The sequence below is a fragment of the Eurypyga helias genome, unplaced genomic scaffold (genome assembly GCF_000690775.1).
Source record: "Eurypyga helias isolate BGI_N326 unplaced genomic scaffold, ASM69077v1 scaffold5558, whole genome shotgun sequence".
Taxonomy (NCBI): Eukaryota; Metazoa; Chordata; class Aves; order Eurypygiformes; family Eurypygidae; genus Eurypyga; species Eurypyga helias.
This window is the reverse complement of record NW_010268799.1, coordinates 6,471-31,820: the sequence shown is the minus strand read 5'-3', so window position 1 is coordinate 31,820 and position 25,350 is coordinate 6,471. Positions and strand designations below refer to the sequence as shown.

Below are 25,350 nucleotides of genomic sequence, written 5' to 3'. Positions count from 1 at the left end.
CCTGCTGCTTATCCGCAAACACTGTCCTGGTGAGGTTTACCACTCCAAGGCTTGGATCAATGCTAAATGCATTTGACTGCTCACTTGAAATACTGTATTTGATTGCCCCATTTAGGCCACTGTCTTTGTCTTCTGCATGAGCAATGTAGACAGCATACCCAGGAGGCTGGGTATGTGAAATAGTTACCTTATCAGATTTGGTAAGAAATATCGGAGGGTTGTCATTAGTATCTATCACAGATATGTTGACCTGGGTGCTACTGTAGGCAGGGGAGTTACCCAACTGTGACTGAACGGTGAGCACCACAACAGACTGAGTTTCATGGTCAAGTTGTTTCTTGGTGCGGATGATACCAAACCGGGGGTCAATAGAGAATCTTCCATGCGGATCACCAGACGAAATTCTGTAAGAAACAACTTCTAAAGAATCTAGAAATGGAAATAACAGCAAAAAATGAAAAAAAAAAAGTTATAATATGAAGGTTGGTAAGAACATCTGTGAAAAATGCATGCTGTTGAATACAGTGGACTAAATACAAGCTACACAGATGCTTGACTTTCTTAGGCTTTTTATGCTTCCTTCTTCCTGTCTCTGGAACCCTTCAGTAAAATATGACTGTATACAGTTTGTCCACTTGTGCACTGTCTGATTTTCATCTCACTGGTATGATAAAACTCTATAGAGAAAATAGTACAATAGTCTTTTGGTTTTCCCTGATCTAAAATATAGAAAAAACCCTCCTATAAATGAGTCTTATGGGAGTAATTTCACTACACACAGGCATTCACTATAGCAAGGAATGAAACAGGTGGCAGTTCTCTGAAAGAACTGCATTTTACTGAATTTTCTGTTCATGGATCACCATTGTCCTGAAAGCTAAAGTTATCCAAATGTTCAATCTTCAGGCCACTCCACAGGTGCCACCTCACCCTGAGGACAAGTGTTCAGTGCACTGACTGTCCTTCCAAGAAAAAATGGGAGGACCTGACTAATCAAACTTGTATTAAACCTCTGTCTCTACCACCTTATCTGTACAGATCGATCATCAAGCTGGTGCATGGACTCACAGCTCCCACTGCTCTGCATAGGAAACAAAGATATATGGCTCTCAGAACAAGGTCTTTTATAACTAAGGCCTGGCAGGAACTAACACATTTCCCTCTAAAAATTATAACAAAACCAAATGGATAAAATACATTTTCAAAAGATCCCATAAACATTGATCTGGACTTCAATGCTTAATTTTAGAAGACGTAGGGGGGTTTGGAGTTGGTTTGTGGGTTTTTATCAGAATGGTGGTGGGGGGGGGGTTTATTTGGTTGGTGGGTGGTGTGGCTTTTTTTTGTTTGTTTGTTTCTGAGGGTTTTTTTGGTGGGGTGTGGGGGTTTTCTTTTTCCTTTTTTTTTTTCTTTCTTTTTTTTCTTTTTCTAGCACAGCATATAGATCCTCTGGAACTTCTGAGCCTGGCTAATGCTTTAACACAAGCCACACCATCACACAGACCCTTCCTTACACTTTCCCAACATGCTTCCCATCTCCCCATTTACAATTATAATAATCCATGTGGAAGAAAATGGAGGCAGCTGCCAATCCTCACGGACCACCAAGGAGAGTGATTACACCAGTTGCTGTAAATACCAACAGTAAATACTATTTAATGCTTGACAGACTGAATGAATAAATTAAAATTTAAAAAATATATATATCTGCAGATATTTCCAGTTAATGGTCACACTAAAAATACAATGTAATCTCTGACTGAGCATTCAACGTACTTGGAGGCTCTCTGGCCTTCACAGTGCCAATCAGGCTGTCTTCTGGTGCATCCTCGGGAACAGAAAAAGTATACCGGGATCTCTCAAATATGGCAGGGGCCAAAGCAGTCTGAAGGATGTTTATTGTGATGGCTGCATTGGTGGCAGAGGGAAGGCCACCCCCATCCCGTGCAGAAACAGTCAGGAAGAGAGCAGAACGTGCCAGGTGGCCAAGAGCTGAGATCAGGTAAATAACTCCTGAAAGTACACAGAAATAAGAGAGCAATGAAACAAGTTAAAATTCAGCAAGCTGTCAAAATAGTTTCAACATGTACCACTGCTCTAAGAGAAGGCCAAACAATGTGGACAGGAAGCAGCACTCCCAATTCCTTCCTGAGAGGCAATTTTTTTTTTCAAATTTCATGGTCTTTACCATGTACAGAGCCACTGACACACAGCCAGTTCGATGTCAAAACACAGTGTTCATAATTCCGATTTTAGAAGCACAGATGGAACTAAATCTTTAACAACTTCATTGAGTCAGTGGAGTTGTTCTGAGTTTTCAACAATGTTTGGGAAAACACAGTTTTACGAGTACTAGTCTACAGGAATATGGAAGTGTATAAGGGAAATTTATTGTTACAAAAGACAAATTAGGCTTTACAAACAGTAAAGTTAACTTTATTTCAAACAGGCTGTTGAGACTTTCTGCTCAAATAAGTCCCAAAATAAAACATCCGCACAAATAGGGTTGAAGCCCAAAATACAAATCTTGGGAGCAGTGAGTTCTGTGGAAAGTATCTGGAAAGCAACCACCTGCTCTCTGATTGCAAGTTTCTGATAAAATACCTTTTAATAGTAAATTCTAAGGTCTGATGAATTTTTAAGCTGCTAACAATTACATTTTATATAAACTAAACTAAAAAAGTAATTCTTTGAAAAGAAAATGCAATGCTCTCTCCAGAAATACAGCACTTGGGATGTGGCTTCCTCAAGTTAAATACATTTTCATCCTTCAACTCTGATGAATGAGACTAGCTGTCTCCAAATACATTCTCTTGTGACTGCTAAAATAAGGTTTTAGTAATATCAGATAATTATGCCCAATTTTCAAATACTTTCTATATAAACCCACATCTAACTATCATTACCTAAGATGGTAGTAGGGGTAGAAAGAATGAACACGGCAGGAATCCTGTCCCATCTTCTTCTACAGCAAAAAGCTTGTATGAACTTTGAAGAAGGCCTTGAGTGAAAACTTCAGTCTCACCAATGAGAATTACATCCAAACCATAGCTCCCTACGGGATGTTCTCCACAACAATTATCCAGAATTGATACTTCTTAGTAATTCTGTGACAGTCATTCATTGTCCTTTGCAAGCAAATAAAGGATTTATAAATGAAGGTATAAACCCACAAATAAATCATTAGCCCTCAGAGTGCTCTGAAATGTCTGGCCTTGATGAAGTGAACATAAACACTGAAAAATTTAGAGGTAAACACTAGACCATAGAGCAATACAGCAGATCACGGTATGTTTGTTACTCTATAAATAGTATAACTAAATTATAACCTGAGGATGAAGAACAGGTGCTTTCAGCCAGGTGGCAGGTGGAATAAATGAAATGGAATTATGTCCTAAGGATCATTAATACTGTTTGTCTTTCCAGCATCTTCTCTGTCACTGAGCAGAAGGAAGAACACTTTCACTTATTCTGAGGTGACAATGTTCTAAGAATATTTGGTGGTCACAGATTTTGCAACACACAGAACTATTTCTTAAGTAAGTTTTTCACCTTAAAAATGAAGATGAGAAGTGACCAAACGCATGAAAATTATTCTTAGCAATGACTGAGTTCAGCTGAATATACACTAAACGCTAAAATTCCAGTGAGCTAAGTAGTAAGGTTGCAGTAAACTCAAGGGATTAAATTAATAGGTGCAACTTTCTACATACCAACAGGTATTTTAAAGAAACCACCTATGCTTTTTGTAGAAGCTGGTGAAGAAAAAGATCTCTAGCAGCTCAGTAAAACTAAACATTTAAACTTTGGGCTACCCTTGTGATTTCCTGGCTCTCAAGACAGGTTTAGTAGGGATGATGTTTGGCATTCAGGTCAGACATTTAGTAGTCCTATTTATCAGACAGGGTAAAAAATAGATTTAACTTAAAGCGCCTTAGAAGAATCAATGCATGATTCAACTACAATATATCTTCTCAAAATTCAGTGCAAAGCCAAAACACTAATTTGCTTCGATGCATTTTTAAGCAGAATAATGGAAAATACATAAAATCCTCATAAATATTCAAATGTGCATGCAGTATACTTTCCAATTATACTGCCAGAACATTATAATAACAAACTGTGTCTTGACATGCTTAAAATGCATTCAAAGGTTCTTCAGGATCAAGGAGGAATGCTTTCCACTAACAACAAAGGACACTTATTCCAGTGTGACAAACCACACTAAAAACACAAGACAGACACAGACAGATTCAGAATTCATTGCTGATCCAGCTCCTATGTCAATAACTGATGCGTTTCAAGGAATCAACCTTATTTAGGCCTTTTATATTTCTTTTTTGTCTACTGATGATTGGGTTTTATGATTAGACAGCTCAACAAGGTCCTTCCTAGGACATAAACTTTTGGCATTTCCTGAGGTAATCTGAGCAACCATAGCTTGAAGGAAAGAGAGGTTTAACCTTTTTCTTTTTTCCCAGTGGTTAAACGTAAAAACATGGATTTTAAATGCTGTTGCTGTTAAATCAAATGAAACCAATCAAGTGGACTGTATGTTGCTAACTTGATCAATTGGGTATTTCTCTACTGACAAGGACAAAAATATCTTGCTGCCATTTTGGATACTTCAATATATACATAAAGAGTGGGAAAACATCTACAAAAAAGCATCACACTGAAATTCTTGCTCTCAAAGCATTAACAAATGACTTCAGAACATCCCTTAGCAAAGGGTGGAGCAAACAGTGCTCCACTCCAGGAAATCTGAAGACCTGATGGAACAGAAATATTTCAGGACCAAAATTCCTTCTCTGCTGACCTAGAGAGATTATAGCACAGTCCATGCCAGCTCAGCAACAGAAAGCAGATGAAAGAAAATGGATACAAGATTTTGCTTTCTCTCTTCATTCTTCTGCTGTGTCCTAGAGGGAAGGTAATAAGCAAATACATCTCATCAACTTCATCCTCTCTTGCAGCACCAGGAACACCCTAAGAACAGTGGCAGATTCCAAGTAAAAAGGATATGTCTTCCACATGGTTCCTTCAAGCCTCAAAACTGTAGTATGCAGGAAATTTTATAACCCAGTTTGACTTTTCATTATATATATTCTACTTCTTTCACCGTTACGTAGGACTGGGCATTGGCTTTGTATGGTGATATATAATCTATACAGACATTAGAGACAGCTCTACCACAGGTTGGGGAAACATGCTACATTACACTCTGTTATGGCACCATGCAATGGGAAAGAAGCTGTAGAAATAAGCAGCATCTGGGAACCTACTTTCTCTATGGTTATGTAAAAACATTGTGCTGTGACTAAAATGGATAGGCATGACTTCTTGGGCCAAAAGTAGCTGCCAGCATACCTCAGAGCAGGCTGGCTAGGTGTATTTGGTCTGCTGAAGTACGGTGCTGGAGATCCACTATTACTACACCGCAAAGGCAGAGACACGGGGCTAACTGCGAGAAGCATGCAGGAGGAACCAGCTGCCGAAGTCAACCATTTGGCGTGCGAAACTCAGAGGTATGCCTCGCTAAACAACAGGCTGAAGAGCAGTCACAGTCTTCCTTTCTTTCCTGTTCGGTAATTCAGACAGTGGCTTGTTATCACCATAGTCATTTGCAGCCTACAGTTTGTGGCTTCAGAGAACTTAGAAGACAATTAGGTTTCTGTAGTGCAGAATATATTCTTCCATTATGAAAAACAGTTTCCAGAAATGCGAACTACGGAAAGGGAATAATGAGAAGGCTCCTCTGCGAGGAACATTTTACCGAGACCAAAGCTCCCAGCAGGAGACCACACAGACACATGTGCGCTTCCACTTTAAGAATTCACTGCTTGAAAAATGCCACCTTCTTTTTTACAGCTTGGCTCCCCATATATATGGACAGTAATATCTGCTGCCTTTAATAACATTTAATTCCCATTTAAAAAATTTATTGTTTATATTTACTGCAGTGCTTTGAAGATTTTACCTCTACCTTTAATTCCTTATTCTGCATGAAAGCGCTGGAATCAATTCTGCTTCACAGGTGAACAGTCATATAATTACAGACCAGATGAAGCATTAACATCCAGCCTCATTCATATCTTGGCAATCTCATGGGTCCGCATGGGTGTAACTGACTACAGATCCTAACTTTTATAAATCAAAAACATGACCCAGAGACTGCCTATCATGATTTGCATACACACTTTAGACAGAATTGACAGTGCTGGTTGCATGACAGCAACTGCCACAGGAGGCTTGAGTTTGGGAACAGGTCTGCACCAGCACAGCTACATCAGAAGTTACAGGTATTTTGCTGCGGAGCAATCTGTGCTTACTGGCTAGTGGAAATTGTTACAACAGTTTCGGGGATTCAGTGCACTTTGAGGACTAGTATTATTGAAGGGTGAAATCATGACTGTCAACTCTTTAACCTGCTTGGTCCTTCCTCACTCACTGTACATACTAGTGGAAATCCTGTTGGAATAATTAATATGCACACATACCTCTAGCTGACCACTTTGAAAACGTATCTGTTTTTCCACAGGAACCTCATGTAAGCAAAACAAAAACCATAACCATATTTATAACCATTTGTAGGTAAACAAAACATTTTCCATTACTCAAGCACTACAGAGGCAGAGATATGAATCAGAACACACTGACTCCAATAAGTCAGGATTGCATAAAAATGTGTACACATTTAAATAGCTTCCAATATTTTCTCATTGTTCATGGAAAAAAAAAAAGCAACTTCAGAATATGGCAAGAGGAATAAAATCAACAGTTATCAATAGTGTTCTCTAACACCGCAAAACTGAATGCTCCAAGAACTTCAAATGATGGCAATACTTTTTCAGCAAATACCCTAGGATGGGTCAGCTGGCATGACCTGACACACGGCTCAGACAGCCAGCATATGGCAAAAAGGTACATAGAGTGCATTACCTCAATTCACCTCCAAAGCTGGCCCCTGGACCTGCTGTTTAATACTGCGTAGGTCAGTGCTGACCCACTGACCTGCTCAGAGCATGTCTTGCACAAAACAGCACACCAGCTTCTCAGTGCAGAGATGCACGTACAGCTTTGCTTTTTATGCACTTTCCATGTGCCAAAAAAACGTTTAGGATGAGCATAAACATGATGATCCATCAAGAGGTGAATGCAGTCAGGAGGTATAGTGTTTGCCTTAATGTTAAAATCAGCATTGTTCTAGGGAAGAATGATAGTGTTTCTGATTTAACTCTACCTGACTCATTGACCATCCTTTAATCTTATCATCTCACTTAAGTTTCAGTTTAAGCAATCAATCTGTATTTAAAATGCATCTTTTTTAGTGAAACTGCATGCTTAATGGTAACCATAACAACACCCTGTAAAATGCACTGTTTGAAGAGAAGGTTTAATAACTGTCGGGGAAAGGAAAGAATTAATGAGGAATTACATTGTTGCTTAGTTTACCTGCTGTAATACATGCAGCTTCAGCTTACAGGAAAAGGCTTTAAAGACCTTAAACTTGATGGCACAAACACTGTTTTGCCTTTCAGTGAACATGAGGACTACTACAAGTTTGAAAGAATGTTTTCACAGCAAATAGCTGTTTCAACTTGTTTCAATCTCCTATCTACATTGCACTTTACAGAAGCCTTACACCCCTGCACTGTTGAATGCTTTCAACAGTGGCCCCTCTGTAGCAGATTCTTGTGCTAAACTCCTAGCTTTCCTCTTAAAAAAGGGAATATAAATAAAATAGCTTAGTATCTACAACCACTACTATTAAACACAGTATGTTTAAATCACAAGGCTTTGCTTAGCATATGAAAGTCTATTCCAGAGTACTTCATCCAAATTCAACCAGGTTGGTAATCTGCAACATAAGGGACCAGTTCCTAGATCTATAATGTACATAGTTACATTTACAGTTCTCCCAGAAGTGCAACACTACTGTTTTAAATACTACAGGTTACAGTTCTAGTGAGCTAGGAAGTATTCACCAACACACAAAATACAAATTTCTAATTAAGGCATTTCTATTATTCACAAGCTGAATATCCACCTGAGCATCAGCTCCTCCTGTCAGGCAAGAGAGGGAATGAGTCTAACATTAGAATGTTTTATTATCTAGGCTCAGTTTTCTGTTGCAGAAGTGCTTTTCAGACAAAGTCTTGCAATTCACTAGTTGGCATGCAAATTTTTTTTGTCTCTATAGAGTATAGTCGGCCAGTTTAGGAGGTCACATGCCTCCAAGTGCTCAGAGGCAGGTAAAGGAACAGGTGAAACTGGTCTTCCCACCAACGTGCAGATCAAAAAATAGCTCCATGCACAACCTGGTAACGAAACTCAACTGCCATGGTAACCGGAGATGACATTTCTTTGAAGGTACTATACCAAAAGATGCATGTTTCCAGCACAGATACAGAATGAAGCCTAATATAAGCCCAGCAGGATGTATTTGCTGTTCTTATATTAAGAGCATTACGAAACATTCAAAATGCTCCTCTTAATCCTCACAAATTGATTTTCTACTACATACACTGCCCTACTACGTTCATTTTAACAGTCCAACAGCGGGAAGGCATTTTGCCAAGGCTAACTGCCTTCTGTGCAACCTGCTGCTTTCTTCTTTTCTTTGGGTTAACTAAGAGCATGAAGTGCATCAAGTACATCCATACTTTAGACCCATAAAGTTTCTATCAAAGTGTTGATCATCTGAACTTCACTGAAGAGAACTCAAATTATTCCTCTCCTCCAAAATGGGAGTTTGGGGCATAATTTTTTCCTTTTCTCCATTTTTGTTTTTATCAGCCCACACCATCTGTCTCTCACAGACCAAGTACTGTGGCAGTGCAATGTCATGGCAGTTCACTCTTTGTCTCATCTAGTGGGTTCTTTTGTTTCTGAGATCTGACACTGATTTAACTACAAGAAAGGGCAGTGGGCTAGAGTATTTTTGTAAATTCTTTGCATTGTATCATGCACAGTGAAACGTGTCACCCCATTATTGCATGGTTGAGTTTTTGGCACATAGCTTGTAGGAATTTCTCTCTTTGTAGGTGGTCTATCCTACTGGATTTTACTCATAAAGACACACATACATTAAGATCTGACACTATGGACATTTTTTAATGCTGTTCTGCTACGCTGCTTTCTTTCAGGGCCAAAATCTGTGCTTTCGCACTTACCACAGCAAATTTTGTGTGCTTTGAGAAGAATATACTGTTTCCTGTATTTTTTGTTAGATTTCACATTAGATGAGAACCCAGAGAAGGTAAATGTCCACAAATTACTCAGCTGAGACCACTAATTTTTCCTTTCTGTCTTAAAATTCTTCAAAGATGAAAACTCAGTGAGCTAAACCACTGTCTTGGACATATTTCTCTTTGCAGCATTCTGAGCATGTTATCAGTTTCATATGAAAAATCAGAAAAATAGTAATTGAAGAAACTCTAGTTTAAAAAAAAGTGGCCTCAAAGTGTTCCAAAATAAAACACTCCTAATTTTAAATGTTACTTATGTGAAACTCTTCATATGTTTAGCAAATGTACTACATGTTGTATAAAAATGCCAAACGTAGTTTAAAAATAAGCTATTTTTTCCTACAACATTATAAGAAAACATCATTAATCATAAAAACGGCCTTGTTCTCTTCAGGAAGGACGCATCCCCATTTTACTTTGATGCACATTACAATCTGCTATATATTAAACATTGTATAATACATGGAGTTAAGCAAAGTTTAGATTTTTTTTTCCCCAAAAAACAACTTTGGTATTTCAACTTTTGTTTTCAACCTGTACTGTAATAAAAATAAAGCAAGTCTTTTTCATGCAATGAAAATTTCCTAAGCTGTGACTGTTCAATAACAGTCCAATTTTTCAATAAAACAAAGCTTGTCAACATCCTTAACTGGAATGAATCTACCCTGGTGATCTGAACCAAATCAGAAAGTTTATTTTAAGTCAGTTTGACACTAAGTTGTATTTACATATGGTGCCATAGTAGAGTAATGGAAGTAGTACAGCACTAAATTGCACACTGCCAAAACAAGAAAAATGCATCAGTGGAGGGACTGTTCTGCACAAGCTCTACACTTAACCCCTCCTTTTGTATCCATTACTAGGCACTGTTAAAGAGATAAGATGCTGGACTTAAATCCATCTTTTGGCTGATCAAGTTAATTTTTATATTCTGAAATCTGCATGCCCTTGAGCTGTATTCCTCATTTTTTTCTTCTCCAATGGACTAAGCTCCTAAACTGTTCTACACCTCTTACAGGACATTTTATTTGCATGAATGCTTATGCTATCCAGTTAAAAAGAAACTAGAAACCATCTTAAAGGAAATTAATTATCTTTTTAGCAAGTCAAAATTTTCTCACAAGAACGCTCATTTTGCAGAAGCTGCACTTTTGTGCTGAAAAAAGTATGTAATGTTAAACTACTGGCCACGTCTTGTAACAAGGTTTGTCTGTTGTACATAATTTTTATTCTTTTGTCATAAATAAGTAGCAGATGGTATTATGACAAAGGTTGATCCAAGTATCTTCAAGTCAATGAAAATATCTCCATATTCCTCACTGTACTGGGTTCGCATGACAAGGTAGCAGGGAGCTACAGGGATGGGTTCTGTAAGAAGCTGCTGGAAGCCTCCTCTATGTCCCATAGGGCCAATGCCAGCCGGCCCCAAGACAGAACCGCTGCTGGCCAAGGCTAATGCTAGAAGCACCTCTGGGATAATGCATTCAAGAAGGGAAAAAAAAACTGTTGTGCAACAGCAGCTGGAAGAGAGGAGTTAGAATATGTGAGCAGAATAGATCTGCAGACCTTAAGGTCAGTAGAGAAGGAGAGTAAGGAAGTGCTCCAGGTGCTTGAGAAGAGATTCCCTGATGTGGAGGCTGGCTGTGCCCCTGCAGCCATGGAGGGCCATGGAGGCTGTACCCCTGCAGCTCAGGGAGGATCCCACACTGGAGCAGAGGGATGCCTGAAGGAGGCTGTGACCCCACAGGGAGCCCGCACTGGAGCAGGCTTCTGGCAGGACCTGTGGCCCCATGGAGACAGGAGCCCATGCTGGAGCAGGTTTGCTGGCCTGTGGGAAGGACTCAAATCAGAGAAGTTCACAGAGGACTGTCTACCACGGGAGGGACTCCATGCTGGAGCAGGGGCAGAGTATGAGGAGTCCTCCCACTGAGGAGGAAGGAGTGGCAGAGATGTGTGATGAACTGACAACAGCTCCCATTCCCCATCCTCATGTGCTGCTTGGGGGAAAGAAGAGGTAGAGAAAAACATGCGTGAGGTTAAGCCTGGGAAGAAGGGAGGGCTGGTGGGGGCAAAGTGTTTTAAGATCTGGTCTGATTTCTCATTATCCTACTCTGATTTCATTGGCAATATATTAATTTTTCCCAAGTAGAGTGTTTTCCCCATGACAGTAATTGGTGAGTGATCCCTCCCTTTCCTTATCTCAACCCATGAACCTTTCATTATATTTCCTCTCCCCTGCCCAGCTGAGGAGGGCAGTAATAAAGCAGCTTTTGTGGGCACCTGGCCTCCAGCCAGGGTCAACCCATCATACTCACAGAAACATTTTCAGTAAGATGCAAAGGAGGAGAGTCATAGCCTCTCTTTTTGGCATCTAATTTAGGCAGGATTCACAGAAACACAATATCTTACATTGTCAGAAAAAGAGAAGATAAGTTAAATGCTTATACTGCATGCATAATGTACACTGTGTGAACCCCACTTTCTCTACATGCTCTTCATAGTAGGTTTAGATCACCAATACCTTAAACTAAACATAAATCACTGGCTGCTGCCTTTTACTTAGCCTTCATGAGTTTTCTCTTTACACAGTGACTAGCCAGAGGGGTTGTTCTAAGAATATGCACAGACCATTTACCTGAAGACTGACCTGATGAAGTCACTGGCCCAAAATAATTTTTGACTACTATTATTGATTTTGCTGATTTGAAACAGGTTCCTTGTAAGCGAGATGATAACCACCTTCTTATCCAGCTCTCAAGACGGGTATCACTAAGATCAATGAAAGTGATTCACATGTCCTTGAGTGAAAGAAAATATTAATACTTATACCACAATGAAAGTTTAGATATTCAGTTGTTAATCCCAAAGTCTTGAAGTTAAGCACTGCATAGGGTTTGTGCCACACTTGTGATTGTATCATGTGACTTACATTTTTAATTACCTGCTCAGCCATAACTACAAATACACTGTCTTTCAGACAGCTTGTTAGGTAATGATGGGAAAACAAACAAACATAGCTCAAACAGTTTCTTAGCCAGAAAAGCTCTTCAACTTGCTCTGCTCTAATCAATTCATGAGTGCTGTTTATAAATCATGCATGGTTCAGATATCTACAAAAGGGAACATAATGAAGCCAAGATGTTGTTTACACCAACACTAGAAACAAATGATAGCAAGAGTCACGGACTAGCAGAGGAACTGATTTACAGTTCCCTATCCATACATTTTTCCAGTTACAGAGTTCTTAAAGTGGTTTTTCTTGTGGACAGTCTATCATCAATCAAGTGAAAAATACTTCACTCAATTTTTTCTCAAAGGAAAATGCAATAAATGTTAATTTACAAGTATAAGAGCATATCACAAACAGTGCCATACCTAAAAGCTAAAATAGCAAACAAATACCTCTAATAAAGACTTGTTTAGAATTCAAAAAACTTTTTAATGGAATATCTATCTACTCAATGAAAGGCTCTTCCTTCCCACTCCAACTGGATTTATCATCTATAGATGACATCCACATGTCACAGTGCTTGAAAGAAAAGATGGACCCCCTTTCCAGGGTCTTGGATGTGGCTCAATCTAAAAATATCTGTGTGTCAAAAGCACCATTGATATACTCTATACAGTCAGTGGTTGACCAGCTGGTATGATATCCTGTATTGTGAACACAGCTCACTACGCAAAGCTAAAAACTTTCTGAATACATCCATACAATTTTTCTAACAAAGCAATAGCCAGAAGCAAGCCATAGTAGTGAAGGATTTGGGTTACAGTTTTAAAACTGAAAAGAGGAATTGGAGAAAAAAGGTGAATCTTTGAGTATTCTAGTGCAGCATTCCAAAAACACCCCCAAAGAAAACTACAATAAATTTTCAAACCCACAATCTAGATGCTGTAAAATAGGAGTTACATATGCCATCAAGAACAGCATCATCTCACATATGATATTCATGTATCGCAGTGTAAGGTGGCAAACTGTTAGCTACTAGTTAATTTAAATCTCATAATACTGAAAATATCTCTGTCCACTCCTACATATAATGCTAATGGCTTTAACAAACTATAACTGAAAGACTAATACACTGATTTTCATTCCTCATTTCTAAATGCTCTATCAATGAGAAAAACTAATCATTTAAAAAATAAAACTTATCAGCAAGCAAGTTCATGGAAGACTCCAACACCATCACTGTGCCTCCTTTTAGGTCCTCTAATAGCAAAACCTCACAGAGAGGGTGGTGAAGCACTGGAACAGGTTGCCCAGAGAAGCTGTGGATGCCCCATCCCTGGAAGTGTTCAAGGCCAGGCTGGATGAGGCTTTGAGCAACCTGGTCTAGTGGAACGTGTCCCTGCCCATGGCAGGGGGGTTGGAACTAGATGGTCTTTCAGGTCCCTTCCAACCCAAACCGTTCTATGATTCTATGATCTGGGGATCCATCTCCTGAAGAATTCCTATTTCTTGTCATACTTGTCCATTACCCTCTCCTCACAAAATGCAGCCCACATAACTAGATCAAGTCCCTCACATAACCTTCAGAGAGACACATCTGAATTAGGCCATATATCACAGCATAGGAAGACAGCTTTAGCACGACTAAAAACATAAAATGTCACTGTCCTAACAATTACTAAGGAAGAAGAGCTCAAAATCTGTGCCCTAAGAGTGAGCCACTTGTTTCATCTTCCTCTCAATACTGAACAGCTTTTGTAGCTATTTAACCTGCAAAGACTGCAGAAGTCTGTGTGATAAATTGGCAGTTTTAATGTTTATTTATAATGTTTATTTTTGCCAAGAGTCTAAAAATCATTCTGCTTGCCAGTTTCTGAGCCTAAGCACTACTGTAGGTAGGTGTGGAAGAATTACAAAAGGGAAAAGTATATTCTTCAGGAAAACAAACAAACAAAAAAAAAAACCCAAAAAACCCACACGAAAACCCACTACCATTAATATTAATAAGTTAAAATCAGACACAGTCTGACCTCGTGAATTACCCAGGAGATCTGATTAAGTGCAATCACACTCCAAACATGTTGGGAATAGTGTCTCTGACCTAAATGATGATCATATCACAAAATGTCAGCAATAACGACCTCAAGCAACCTCACCTTCAATTTGGTCTGCCTTTGATAAAATTCCAAGATAGATCCACAGGATAATACTAAGTTATAAACTTATATGGTCCTCATGATTAAGCATTACATTTTTCCTATACAGAGTGTAAAAATGGTGAAAAAAGGCCAAAAGGTCACAATCCGAGGAAGAAGCCTTTCAAAGCAAGGACTGCTGCACAGCCAGTGCTGCTAGCATGGTCCACAGGGGCTCTCTCTGACAAGTCTGCTGGGGCAGTTTTAAAATGACCACTTAAATGCCTGTGGAGATCCAACTCCTTAATTATTGATTGACCTATATATTTTTGGCATCAGTTATGCCCCAGAGAATCTGAGTTGACAGGCAGTTAAAAGTCCACAGTTAAATAAATTCTGAAATAGCCAAGACAAACAGACCGACTTCCTAAGAAGATTAGTTTCTTCTGTTCATCAGAGTATTTTGGGGACCGTGTAAAAAAAGTGAAAAAAGGCATAATTTCAAAGAACAGAGCCTTGCAACATTTGTATGCCAAACAGCTAATACATACACATGTATAACAGCCCCAAAAATTCTTAACACATAAATTATTCCCCTGTGCCATGACCATCACGAAGCAAAGCTGTTAATCAGGACACATTCATATGCAAGGGCTGGCTCTCAAGTAAAGTGGTAGCTGCAGTTTAGTTAATGACTCCCTGAAAGACACTGGACATTTGTACATGCACAGCTCATGTTCTTTCCAGCTGTCGATAACTATTTTAAGGTGAGAAAGCAGACTAGAAGGGCTGCTATGCGGCCATGGGAAAAGTAATTCAATCTGTGAGATTCAACCTGTCTTTGAAAAAAGTCACCCACATTTGCTTTTGCCATAACTGTTTTTTGCTCTCATCACTCCTTCACTGAAACTCTTTCCAGAAACCAGAAGGACAGAGAGTCACATCAGGAAGTAAAGGCAGAAAAAGACACTTAAAGAGCTAATCAGAGTGAAACAGGGAGGCAGCTGGATATTGTAAGACTGAGCAGAATGGGGATTTATTCTAGCACAGTATGGGGAAAGAAGATTAGGACAGAAACAGAGAGAAAAAACGAAAGGACAAGCATCTTGAAAGGTCTTTTGTTGCTCCTCAAGTGTAAGACCTAAACATTTCAGGAATTCAGATATTATTGTGAAAAATAATGTTTTGGTTATTTCTTACAATGATGAGTAAATTATGGCTGAATATAGTGGATAAGTGCCATACTGCTTGTCCTGTATTGTACTAGCATGTACTGTGTTTCCCATTCTCCTGTTTATTCCAGTGAAACAAAGGCTTCATGTTAAACTTAAAACCTCCATCGTCCTTCAGAATTATTTTCCAGCAGAACTTAACTTTCAACTGTACGACATGACCCCACATAGGCTATAATCATACAATATATATCTTTTCCTTCACGATGCATTTCCTTTCTGAATCATAGACTCATACAGTACCTGTGGATGTATCCACTGTGAAAAAAGAAGAAAATTCTCCTGGGACCAGTTCATATGTGACAACACCATACATTCCTGAATCTCTGTCTGTGGCAACAACATTGATAATCTCTGTTCCTGGCTGTGTGTGACTGCTGATGCTCGTCACATAGATGGTTTGTTCAAAAACAGGTTGATTATCGTTAATATCTTCTATCTCGATGCGAACAAAAGCTTGGGCACTCAGCCCACCCTGTTGGATAAATCAGAAAGATAAAAACAAGGTCAACTTTAAAAGTGTGCACAATACAATGATGCACATCTGGCTTCAGCCTATCATTAGGAAATGGAACGTGCTGCAACAATATTGAGAAATGAAAACGTCTGTTAAAAACAACTTATGGTATCTGTAACATGCCAAAATACTGCATTTAGGCAAGCTACATGCTCAGAACAACTCCAGTGGGCTGACTGAGTACACAAAGAACTTCAACTTCTTAAAACAGTGAGGCCAGAACACAAACTCATTTTTGTTAATACTAACGAGCACTACACATGTCAAATCCTTGTAACTCTAACCTCATTTGTTTTTACTGTAATCACCGACAAACCACTTATTCCTTCACAGGCAGAAGTCAGGGCTTTCTGCCCCAGAAACACAGGCACACGTTCTGCCTCTTGGACAAATGTGGTGCTCCAGTAAAGTGGGAATAACTTCTTTCTACCTGTGAGTGTTTCAGATTTAAAAGCGTGACCATCATAACAGTGAATATGAGGCTATTTCAGCTATTGATTAGGAACACAGACTGAGAGCAGAGGAGTGCAGGACAGCCAAAAGCTGCCTGTCAAGCTGCTGCCTGCAAGACCTATCCTCCCATTCACCACCCTAGCAGGTTTAAGCAGTTCAGTGTGTATGTGTGTCTGTATATGTATCTGTGTACATATAAGCGTGTGTGTGTATACATCTTTCTATATGTAGGCTCGTGTGCTTGTTTACATACCCACACCTTCACTTTACGTAAACAGTGACAGAATACCACATTCTACTGAAGCAGATAGCTAAAACGACTTGTTGGTGTAAAATTCATAACGGAATACATAAGATTATTTCCAGCATGCTGGAAAGAGGTCTCGCCATGCTTTCTAGGGGGCTTGGCTCAACTCCTCTGCTCAGAGCTGGGAAAAGAGCCAGGCCTCGGTTGCAGCTTTGGCACCGTACCTCTTTGCAACCCCAGCCCAGCTGCTGCATTGCTTTCCACATGGTTGAGACTCCTGCTACAGGTGCCCACCAAGAGCCCACTGAAATACACCTACCACACGGGCAGCCACACAACCACTTTTAGCCTTGCTTTGCAGGCAAAACTTGAGAAGCAAGCAGCAACTGCAAGCTGGCTTATCAAACCATGCAACAGCAAAATCATCATCTGCCCTGGCAAAGCACTAAATTCTGTGACAATCTGGAAAAAAGACAGTTCTGTGGGTGCTGAAGCATAGACCTCACAGGGCCCTGAGTGAAACAAATAGCAACTTACTTCTCAGAGGCACTACCTCTTACTCCCTGCAGACCCACCCCATCAGTTTGGAGGGGTTTGTATTTCCAAGGTTATTTAACAGACAGACAAACTACTGACATATTCATAAAGGAAAGCAGCTCTACCTGTAGCACAGCTAACGGCGAACGCTGGGGCACTGACGTATAAAACGGAGGCACAGAGCAGCACACGTACGTACAGCCTGCCCGTGCCACAGGCAGTACACTAAGATACAGACTGAGGCAGAATCCCACACTCTTCAGAGTCACGCTGAGAGCACTGTGCTTGTACCAGTTACTCACTCACAGAAACAACCGACACAGATCAGATGTTGGTACGTACACACGACACGCTATGCTGAGCAAGTCCAAACTTAATTTTGCAGTCACAGTAGCTATGATATAAAAATAAAAACCCTAGGTTGCATATTTCTGCAACCTAATTGTTTATGTCATTCTTAAACCTGACCTTCATGAAACTATCCAATTATTCCGACTGGATATTACTCCTTTAGGTTTGCCCTGCAGCGTAACAATCTCCCCCAAAACTATTTTTGAAGGTTTGCTTGTCATGTCCCCAAGGTTCTGACTTACTTATGGGCAAAAATACTCTCTGCATTCTCCCCCACATTTCCATATGGATTTTGCTTTGTTCATTTTTTTTTTCTTCCATGTAGTAATATTACCTCTGTCAGATGCCAGTGACATTCCCATCAAAGCTCAAGTATGTGGAAAATCAGTATGATCTTGTGCAACATGTATCTATGTTTCACCCACAGACTAGGAGATTTGGCCCACATCCTCTTGGTGTGCTTGGGTTTTCTTCCAAAGAAAATAAGGCATGGCATATTTCCAGGGCTCACGCTGCTGCAGAGGCAGCCAGGAGACACACCCGGAGACAAAGACTGTGAAGGGTACAGGGCCAGCACCAGCCTCAAACTACCAAGAGAGCCATGAAAACTCATGGCTGATATGGGGAATTGGAGATGCACAGATCTAATGGACTCTCTGCCAACACCCCAACCCCACTTCAGGGTGAGTCCCTTCATCATCTTGATTTCCACAGGAAATTCCTACACAGGAGCTAAAAAGGGAGCCTTATGTGCTCTGTTCAAGCTCCCTGTTAGAAGATGCTCTGTGGCTCCACAGCTTGCAGGTACTTTAGGACAGGAATCAGGAACAACATTTTTTAAGGGAAGAGGACCAAGAAAGAAGTTAAGAATAAAAAGCATCTAAAAAGAGGCAAAGTTTGGAGCAGCAAGAAACCAAGCTGCAAAAACTCATGAGAACTTGTGTTAAACGGTTTCTTCCAAGTTTCATGATTGCTAAACAGACATAAGAAAAAAACCCAACACACACAAAACCCATACTCCCCAGCCAAGTCATGCAAAGAATGCAAAGTCTTTGGAAATTAGTTATAAGTATATGGGAGAAGCAAGTTGGAGACCTATTACCTACCTAATCTCACATAAGACCAACCAAATTTTTTGATGGAGTCAGATCATTCTCTTCCTGAAGAAGCAGTGTAACTCCTCACACGAGTCAAGTATGATATTAACTTACTAACGACATTAACTGGTTATGGCCCATTTCTTGCTCTGGCTATGAAATGATGCTCTAAAATGCTTGAGAACCCATCAAGATTTCCACAGCAGCCTTCAACATTTTTGTCAGTGAATAGTACTGTCATTTTTCTTCCAAATGAAACTGATATTCAGAATCTCTGAAATTAAGACTTTTTTTTTGTTAAGCCTAAAAGATATGATGCCTTGAAGTCACAATCCTGTCAAAATGAAGAGACACCAATTATTTCAAAAGCCTTATCTTCTTCAGAAGCTTTGCCTGTGAGTGCTTGAGTGCTATGCTCTTACCTCTACATTTTAGTGGTTTCGGTGTAAAAGACAAAAGACAATTGGACGAGCAGTGTGTGGTTTACCAAGAAGCAAGAGATGAAGAACAAAGTATTCTTCTGTGCAGAAAGGCAGTAAGAGGGCCACTAAGGTTTCAGTATTATTAGAAGTTCTTCAGAGTCTAATACCGACCTATGTAAGTGGCAGAGTTTACATGTTTAATGTATGATTGTTCCTGTACCTGTTTAAAGAGAAGCAGTAACATAAAAGGTGGTAATGTCATGCTCTACATTGATAGGCAGTTTCATAACCTGCTGCAAGTGAAGTAAATGCAAAGAGTTTGGAATACACTACAAATTCCCTGAAAAATGTATCATTGTACTTCAGCCTTAGAGCCCAAACCTGCCCTCTTCTTTCCATGATAGCAATTATGCCTTGTTTTCCTTTTGAATAAAAGAACACACGCTTTCATGAAAGAAAAAATATGCCTACTACTCAGGCAAACCGCTTACCTACTTGTCCCTCACTACGTCAAAGCTCCTATTCTGAGCAACAGACCTTGAAAGGCATTACAAGCAATTACATACAAAATACGTGATTTTGAAGAAATCCAGACACAGTATTGGAGTCAATACTGTGAGGCAGCTTTATCCAAGTGTTCTGTGACAGCAAAGTTGGTTTATACACAATACGTAAAGCTAAAGCTCAGTCTTTCCTCTCTTTTATTTAATTTTCTGCCTATGCGCGCTTCAATTGCCTATATAAACCTTCTCAAAGCATTTACGTTGAATTTTGAAAGATTGCTTCCTAACAAGAAGTGCTAACTCCCATCCATGTAAGGAAGCACATAATCCTGAGTAAACTCAGTAAGCGATAATCTTGAGGATACAGTACAGATGTGATCAATTGTCTATATGACTGCACCTTCATCTTTAGCAGATGCACTTGTGTGTGCAATTAGACGAAACTTGTGATCTACTTTAAAGCACTGTATTTAAAATTTAGGTTTTAATTTTAGTTTCTACAAGTGCATCTGATTTTGAAGTAGTTTTCGGCACACAAAACCCCCTGATCTTTAAAAAAAAAAAATCCAGAAAAGGATAAAAATACTTAAAATTCAAAGACAGAAATCTAGAAAATACGGCAATTAAGAGTCTTATCTTAATACTAATCAACTGACAATGAAAAGCAGCATCCTTGTTTCTTTTGCAGGGAATGCTAGATCTTCAGGGTCCATAATCATTGCAAAAGGTTCAAAACACCACTGGCAGACTGTTTCACTCAAATGAAACTGCCTGCATTGCAGGTCTGCAGACGACCTCCCTGCTGTCAAAAGTACTTTCATAATGAGCTACACAAAACAACCTCAGTTGCAACAGACACCCTGTAAATCCTTGCAGCACTCAAGATCTTCAGGGCAGTCTGAACCTCAGTACTGGACAAGCTCTGTAGCCTGCACATACAAGAGTAGCTCTGTGCCACTGTGTTGCTGTCTGCCAGCAGCTTCTAACAAGAGGAGAGGGAAGGAGAGCCCATATTAGCAGATGAACACAGGGGATAGTATCCCTTCATGCTGCATCCCCAGGTCAGTCAGGTCTGCCCAAGGACTTGCAGGGCTCTACTCCCACACTCCAGAACCATGGCAGGCTGCATGCTCTTCTGCTTCCCTCCATCATTCCCTGGCAGAAATTACTTCCATGTGTTTTGTCCTATGTCATGGATGCCCTTTCCTTTGGAGAAAATATGGCCCCAAATCAGCAGATCTTAGTCCAGGCAAAGGCTAACAGATGGGCAGGGGGAAGAGAGAATCACTAGTGGAATGAGTCCCATGATCGGAGTGCTGGGATGGAGGGCTACAGGCTGTTCAGAAGAAGGGCAGGCGAGATGATGGTGTCACACTCCTAAGGAAGATATTTGATTGCACAGCCCTTAGAGTTAGTGATGATATGGTTGAGAGCCTCTGGGTAAGAATTAGGGGGATGGAAAACAAACAAAGGAGATGATGTAGTGTGTGCTTACTACCAGTTGTTCAGCCAGAATGTTAGCATTGATGAGTTATTCTAGAGGCAATTAGGAGAAATTTCTGGCTCGGTAGCCCAGGTGTTTGTGGGAGACTTCAACTTCCCAGATGTCAAGTGGGAATATCATAATGCTGTGATGAGCAGGTCTTGGCAATTCTCGAGGCTAGTAAGAGAAAACTTCTTGTCCAGGTACTCAGTGAGCCCACTAGGAAAGATGCGCTCCTAGACTTGTTATTTGTGAACAGAGAAGGACTCGTGAGAGAGGGGGTGATAGGAGGCTGTCTTGGCCACAGTGATCATGAAATGGTTAGAGATTAAAATTTTCAGTGCAATGAGAAAAAAGGACAGCAGAGTTCCTACCTTGGACTTCAGGAGGTCAAACTTTGAGCTATTCAGGGAGCTATTTAGCAGAGTGCCCTGGGAATCTAGTTTTGAGGGCTTAGGAGTCCACAGGTGTTGGCCAGTCTTTAAGAAGCGCCTTTCAGAAGCACAGGAGCAGACAACTCCACTGTGTTGTAAATCAAGCAAGTGGGGCAGAAGACCAGCTTGGCTGAACAGGGAACTCCTCATGGAGCTCCAGAGGGAAAAGAAAATTGTATGATCTCTGGAAGTGAGGTCAGGCTTTGCAGGAAGAGTACAGAGCTGTGGTTTGTATATGCAGGGAGAAGACACAAAAGGCCAAAGCTCAGCTAAAGTTGAAACTGGCCAGTGTTGTTTCAGGTAACAAGAAGGGCTTTAAGTATGTTAACAGCAAGAGGAGGTCTAAAGGATACATTTTAAGACAGTCACCTAACTAATAACGATGAAAAAAAAGCAGAGGCATTCAATGCATTTTTTGCCTCAGTATCCCTGAGTATCCTGTGATAGGATGTGTGGGGATGGTTCAAAGCTGCACCAGAGGAGTTTCAGACTGGACATTAGGAACCACTTCTTTACTAAGAGGGTGGTCAAACACTGGAACAGGTTTCCTAGAGAGGTGGCAATGCCCCAAGCCTGTCACTACTGGAGCAGCCCTCAGTCTGTCACAGTCCAGAGAGAGACCCAAGGAGAGGGCTAGATGTGGGATTCAGTGCAAACACCTTTCTATAAGCCCAGCTACATGATTTCTTCTCATGTAAAAGCATTTCAAGGAGTACCACTGAATATGTGTATGAAGTAATTGACTTTGGGAAGTCATTTAAAAATCAGTGACTGCCAGGTGAAACTACTAATACTATGATCAGTCTTGTTCCTACTTTGTCAGCAAGAGTGCTCCCACAAGCTCTCAGAGGATGTTTATCTAACACCAGTTTAACAGAACATGTTTTCCACTTGCCTCTTGTGTGCAATTTCAGTTCTCCCATTACACCTTCTACACCGTACGTAAGAGACACGACCGACAAACTCCAAAGCCATGTAACGGAGTAGGCACAAACAGGTGGAAGAAACAGTTTTGCTGTAAGATAAACTGTCCACCACCTGGAAAATGCTTTCTTTTCCTCCTCACTTCTAATTAACTGTTATTTTCTTTCCTTTTCATCTCTTTCCCTCCCCTTTGTCAACAGTGACCCTTCACTTTTCCTCTGTCTTTTTTGCACACATTTCTCCTCTGATCACAACCTCCTCTTTGAACCCCACACCTAACATCTTTAATCCATCAAAATCAACAACAGAACGCCAGGAGATAAAATATCCTACTACAGTTCTGCTGTAAAGGTGGAGAGTGGTTCAACACAATTTCAGATATACTGAAAATTTTGAAAAGCTAATATTAAATACTAAAGCACTTAAATTCAGGTGTCAGATGGACTCATTTTTTCTAGATACCATAAACTTAATTCCGCTGGAAAGATTACAGACACTATCCTAACTAAAAGACTTCCACTCTTAAAATACTAGACATTCAAATAAGATAAGAGTCAGGAAACAAACATACAAAAAAAGATTTCTTATATAACTGTTTCTCCTCAAAAGAAATCTATGGGAAAGAAAAGGCACATTGCTACAAGGCACTGTTAATAAAAGAATGTGTCTGTCGTCTCTGAGATATACACAGAATAGTGGTAGCTAAAGAAAAAAAAGTAGACGAATTGTTTAACTATTACACATATATCAAAATTCAACAGCATATAAATATACTCTCAACTACAATATTCTCAAAATGCAGCAATTAATACCAAACATCAACTGCAGCTATTTAAGTTCATCTACTCATGAATATGGAAATCAGTTCACCAACTTTCTTCAGTGTAGTGTAACAAAAAGCACAGACATTTTAATAAAAAATACAGTATTTCTAGCACAACTGTATTTTTTTTTATATTAGATACACAGGCTTAATATAAAAAGTATGAAATAAATTATTTCAGGCTACAGAGTCTTTAATTATGAAATTTTTCAGCTCAAGTTGTGCCGTAAAATATGAAGCAAATAATATTACGAAGTGTCCTTACATTAATTTTAACATTTGTAGCCAAGCAGTAAGCTTTTTCTTCAGCCTCTTCACAGTTCACTACTAAAACAGAAGAAAGGTAAGAAAAGTGCTGTCTGGTCTCCTTCTGGGTCTCCCATTGCAAATTGCCTTTGGATACTTCCGTAACAAAATGAACCCAGAAATTACTTTCTTCCAGGAGTTTCACTACCAAAATTTTCTGTTGCATGGCACCTGGTAGACCAAGTGTCCACACCCAGTCATCTCAATGTGTCCCCACCACAATGAAAGTCTCCTCACCCTCCTTGCCAAACAGAGATCTGGCATGGACTATTTTAGGCACATGCAACTACCCTGTTCACACTGTACCATCAATACCCACTTCCAAGCACCAGATATGTGAAGTGGGAAAGCTTTCAGACATGCTGCTGCTGTCCCTAGCCACAGCAGCAGTGGCATCAACTAGCTAGCAAGGACAAGAAATTTACACAGGAAAATCACTGGCGCAGTAGCCAAATTATCCAGGAAAATCACTGGCACAGTAGCCACACAGCTCTAGCACAAGTTAGTGATATATTACTGGTGCATTCACCTAGTAAGCAGGTAGCAGAGGTAACATGGAGTCCACCAGTTCTAAGAGAAGGAGGAAAATCAGCAAGGACTAATGCATCCTAGAAGCAGTTGACAACAACTTGTTTGGAGTAATCTGAGATTTCACAGCCAATTTTATCAAATTAGGTAAAAATTTATGGTTCATGACATATCACTTCCTGCCCTCTGTAGGGGTAAGAAATTTCACTCAAATTCACACCACTTTTATATACTCATTAAATTCTCATTTCGAAGTATACAGAACATCCAAATCTGCAAATACTTTCACAGATCTGACAGCAAGGAAAGAAAAAACTTACCCCATCCACAGCTTTTACTAGCAGATCATAAGTGGTTGGATCTCCTTCTCTGTCAATGTCTTGAGACACACAGATCTGACCAGTACGTGCGTCTATCTGGAAGGCTTTGGATTTTTCATAATAATGAAATCCATCATAGAGAAAATACTCAATTTCACCAAACTGATCAGCATCTGCATCTGTTGCCTTGACCTACAGAGAAACAGAGAAAAAATTAAGCCCATGAAACTTCTCATTCATTCAAAAATCACAGATACTTTGTTTTAAAGTTACTTGTTTGTGTTGTAAAAGTAAACGTGCATACACGTTGTAAAATAATGACTGAGCTACTGACAGTGTAACTATTGCAACAAGCATGTAAGATCAATTAGACCCGTCTAATATTATTTGTTTATCTATCAGTAATTATCTCAATCAAGCAGACTTCCCATGACTGGAAAAGCCATAGTAGGCCATACCTTAAGCTACTTTCCCTTCCTGTTATTTTTACCAGTGGAAGTAGGTCTTAGGAAAACTCACATGTAGATGAGAAAGGTGCTGCAGGACATCCTTTCCTAATTCATTTTCTAAGAGACTCACCAGAGCTTAATTTAGTAGAGCTTGGTGGCACTAACGATCCATGTGAGTTAAAGACTGGAGATAGTTTTAATCTCTAGTCCTCCCTCCAAGGAGGCAGAGGTCTACCACCACAACTAAATGACTATCACATGCATGCACAGCACAAAGCAAGAGGGGCACAGTCCCTGTGAGAGGTTCAACTACCTGGTGAATGTAGTCTTGCATGTAGATGTAACTGCTGAATGACACACAAGCCTAACATCTTTTCAGCTATATTAA

General features: G+C 39.9%; 1 protein-coding gene across 1 annotated transcript in view; it reads right to left on the bottom strand.

Annotated features, from left to right (window-relative positions):
• The window catches only part of LOC104514237 (protocadherin-23-like), a gene marked incomplete at its 5' end in the record, with an annotated part of 66,927 nt that extends 42,222 nt beyond the window's left edge, over positions 1-24,705 (bottom strand). The window contains 4 exon segments of the mRNA XM_010157855.1: positions 1-429; positions 1,777-2,013; positions 15,812-16,043; positions 24,514-24,705. Of these exon segments, the coding sequence (XP_010156157.1) occupies positions 1-429; positions 1,777-2,013; positions 15,812-16,043; positions 24,514-24,705 (1,090 nt within the window).
• Positions 24,706-25,350: the final 645 nt, after the last annotated feature.